The following is a 2,164-nucleotide window of genomic DNA, read 5'->3' as shown; positions in this document are numbered from 1 at the left end:
TTTTTGTGCGCAGAGACCGTGCCAGCAGTGCGCAATTGCGCACGTGCGCAGCTTAGAGGGAACATCGTTTACAATATAAATCGCCTTGAGGCGACTGTTGTTGTGATTTGGCGCTATATAAATAAAATTGACCCACCTCTCACTTTGGATGTTCATGTCAAATCTCTGGTTTGGTCTTGGTTTTATCACTTAAGAAACATTGCTAAATTAAGCCCTATTGTATCTCGCACTGAACTGGAGTTGTTATACATGCATTCATTTCATCATGATTAGACTACTGTAATTCACTGTTTACATGTCTAAGCAAAAACTCCTTGGAGCATCTGATGATTGTTCAAAACGCTGCAGCAAGGCTTCCGGCCAGATCATCAAAGTACTCACATGTGACACCGTTGCTAATACAGTTGCACTGCCTCCCCATTAAATTCAGAGTCCATTTTAAGATTCTGGTTCTGACCTTCATGGACAAGCACCAGCTTGCATCATTGAACTTTTAAAGCCCTATGTCCCTAGCAGGTCCCTGAGGTCATGTGATCAAGCCCTACTTGTTATTCAGCATACAAGGCTGAGAACTAAGGGAGACAGAGCTTTTACCACTGTGGCTCCCAGACCATGGAACTCTGTCCTACTGAGCTTAAGATCTGTGGACTCAGTAGTCTCTTTTTAATAACAACTAAAAACACATCTTTTTAAATTTGCATTTTTGTTAACTTTTGTCTGTTTTTGTTTTATACTTAATCTCTGTGTAAAGCACTTTGTAATCTTTTATCCAGAAAAGTGCTATATAAAAAAAAATTTACTTACTTACTTTACCTGTTCAATGACCTGCTGATTTGTAAGTTAATAAATAACCTCTGATATGTCACATTCATTATTTGTGTGTTCGTTGTTGGTTCCAGGTGCGTTGTATGTCTGCACTGAGGACTCATTTCCCATTAAGCGTCTGCACCAGCTGATTGGCGAGCAAGTCTGTCTGCGTTCTGACGTTCCTGCGGACCTTGTAAGCAGTCTTCGCTTCAGCGACCACGTTTACATTGAGCACACCGCGGACCTGGTAAGTCTGATCATGCGACATCTGTTTAGACCCCGTTACGACCCATAACTTCTTGCTCTGTCCTCAGGATTCCCTCCTGGTGTGCCTAACACGCCGCGCCCGCCTCCTACTGACACGCGGTCTGGTGCGCCTAATCGTGGTCGACTCAGTGGCAGCGCTGTTCAGGACCGAGTTCCAGGCCGATGATTGGCTAGAGAGGAACAGACAGCTACTCACCTTCTCCTCCATGCTGCATCACCTGAGTCAGGAGTTCAGCACACCTGTGCTCTGCATCAACCAGGTAACACCATCCAGGTAGCACACCAGAGTTCAGTCTCTTATCTCTGACCACTAATCAGTGACAGGTGTTTGTTTTCCAGGTAACAGATGTTTTCAGCCAATCACACAACAGTATGGGGTAAATCAGATATCTTCTTTATGAGCTGATCACATTTTGACCTTTGACCTCAGAACCACTTCAGCGTAAATTTCCTCCTACTCAGGCCTTCGCTGTCCACCGTGTCTCCTGCTCTTGGGTTGGCGTGGGCCAATCAGGTGATGGTTCGGCTGATGATGAGCCGTCTCCAAGGAACGGTCGTCCGTGGTGACCAGAGCAGTGCTCTCCGCAGGTTGGAGGTGGTGTTTGCGCCTCACCTGGCACGTGACGGACAAAACGCTGCCGTGTGGAGGGAGGGGCTCAGAGGAGTTGAGAGCTGGACTTCAAATAGAAAATAAACTTTATTAAACAGCATCAGTAGCATCAGATTATTAAAGAGTGATCACACTGTTTCCTGACTGTTCTGAAGGTTGTGGACACTGATGCATTGACTGGGGGTCAGACAGGTGTGTTAGTGGCCTCATATCTCTTTGATCTGGACAGAATGAGCTGGGAGGTCCAGACTGATACATGATCCTGATTTTGCTGTGCAGGTTGACTCTGGTCTGTTCAGGAGCCTATGATTCGGTTCTGGTTGACCCGCTAAAGTGGATTCAGATTATTTTCAGACTGAACCTTTTCAATTCAATTCAATTCAATTTTATTTATATAGCGCCAGATAGGGTTGCCAACCGTCCCTTAAAATACGGAATCGTCCCGTATTTCGAAACAAAAGTACACGTCCCGTATTGAGC

General features: G+C 45.4%; 1 protein-coding gene across 4 annotated transcripts in view; it reads left to right on the top strand.

The window, feature by feature from the left end:
• xrcc3 (X-ray repair complementing defective repair in Chinese hamster cells 3) overlaps positions 1-2,144 on the top strand; it is an 18,500-nt gene extending 16,356 nt beyond the window's left edge. For 2 of the 4 annotated variants that reach the window (XM_042216430.1, XM_042216431.1), the window contains exons 5-8: positions 900-1,054; positions 1,122-1,334; positions 1,399-1,451; positions 1,537-2,144. In XM_042216430.1, the coding sequence (XP_042072364.1) occupies positions 900-1,054; positions 1,122-1,334; positions 1,399-1,451; positions 1,537-1,768 (653 nt within the window). In that variant the 3' untranslated portion in view covers positions 1,769-2,144. The remainder of the gene's footprint in view (positions 1-899; positions 1,055-1,121; positions 1,335-1,398; positions 1,452-1,536) is intronic. The other 2 variants (XM_005951517.3, XM_042216432.1) reach the window with 2 other exon arrangements.
• The last annotated feature ends 20 nt before the right edge of the window (positions 2,145-2,164 follow it).

Source organism: Haplochromis burtoni, unplaced genomic scaffold, assembly GCF_018398535.1.
Source record: "Haplochromis burtoni strain Fernald_Lab_line unplaced genomic scaffold, NCSU_Asbu1 Contig_1050, whole genome shotgun sequence".
Classification (NCBI taxonomy): Eukaryota; Metazoa; Chordata; class Actinopteri; order Cichliformes; family Cichlidae; genus Haplochromis; species Haplochromis burtoni.
This window is presented reverse-complemented; position numbering and strand designations above follow the sequence as displayed.